Source organism: Micropterus dolomieu, linkage group LG02 (assembly GCF_021292245.1).
Source record: "Micropterus dolomieu isolate WLL.071019.BEF.003 ecotype Adirondacks linkage group LG02, ASM2129224v1, whole genome shotgun sequence".
NCBI classification, from domain to species: Eukaryota; Metazoa; Chordata; class Actinopteri; order Centrarchiformes; family Centrarchidae; genus Micropterus; species Micropterus dolomieu.
The window spans coordinates 14243953-14245043 of NC_060151.1; the positions used below are offsets into that span (position 1 = coordinate 14243953).

The 1091-nt window shown below is 33.6% G+C and overlaps 1 protein-coding gene across 1 annotated transcript in view; it reads left to right on the plus strand.

Moving 5' to 3' along the window:
• The window catches only part of LOC123987131 (Ig heavy chain Mem5-like), a 48136-nt gene extending 47704 nt beyond the window's left edge, over nucleotides 1-432 (plus strand). Inside the window, exon 6 of the mRNA XM_046075774.1 lies at nucleotides 80-432. Within this exon, the coding sequence (XP_045931730.1) occupies nucleotides 80-417 (338 nt within the window). The 3' untranslated portion in view covers nucleotides 418-432. The remainder of the gene's footprint in view (nucleotides 1-79) is intronic.
• Nucleotides 433-1091: the final 659 nt, after the last annotated feature.

Here is a 1091-nt window from a genome sequence, read left to right on the forward strand (position 1 = left end):
TTGGTCAACTCTTCTTCTGCATATATATATTATTCCCTGCTTCTGCATACATATATTTGTGTATATCTTTGTTTTTCAGCGGTGATTTGTAAATTGCCAACTCTAGTGTTGGCCTCCTCTGAGAAGGAAAACGAGGTTACCTTCTCCTGCTTGGCCAAAGATTTTTCACCAAAAGATTATGAGTTCAAATGGCTGAAAAATGAAGAGGATATCCCCAACAAAATATACGAGATCAAAACATGTGATGGAAAGGAAGTGACCGAAACTAGGGTGTACAGTGCAGCAAGTTTTCTTGCAGTACCATCCAGTGAGTGGACTGAGGACAGTAAATTCACATGTGTGTTTGAGGGGAAATGTAAAGGTCAAATAACATTTGTGAATTCATCTGTGACTTACAAAGATACAACTTGTGAGTAAATTGTGCAATTCAATGCTTTTAAACATTAAACTCTTTTGAGTTCTATCTTTTCACATTTTCCCTTTAGTGATTATTTCAGAGCTATTATAGTTAATCAAATTTTATTCTGCAGTTGTTTCTGTTATCGTGTGTTCAATACAAGTCCAAAACAAAGTTAATTAAATTGAATGAATTTATTTAAGTAGTACAGTAAACTACAACAGAAGCCAGGTGTGACATTCTCGTTGTGCCATATGTTGATATGTCATATGTCGCACGGTTCAATGCCTCACTCGACAAAGATGTAATAACAGTAAAGTTGATGTCTTTAAAAGAGAAAACTCACAACACCTTAGAAATCCTAAACAAATATTTAGGTTCCAGTGGTAAATCTTTTTCTTAAACTGTGAATAACTTCCTTACAAACATTCATGTGTGTATTATGATGTTTTATAATGCGTCAATGTTTTAACTATATTGTGCATACAATGGTCTTATAGTGCATCTGTAATTTCACCACACATGTAAGTGGTGACAAATAGCAGGAATTTGATCATGTTGGAGCAACATTACTAATCTGTATTTGTTTTCTTCTGTTTTTTCAGGTTAAATGAAACAAGGAGAACTTTCTGTACAAAACTGTTTTTCACACATTTTTCTTATAAACTCATAGTTTGATGTAAGTAATCACAGC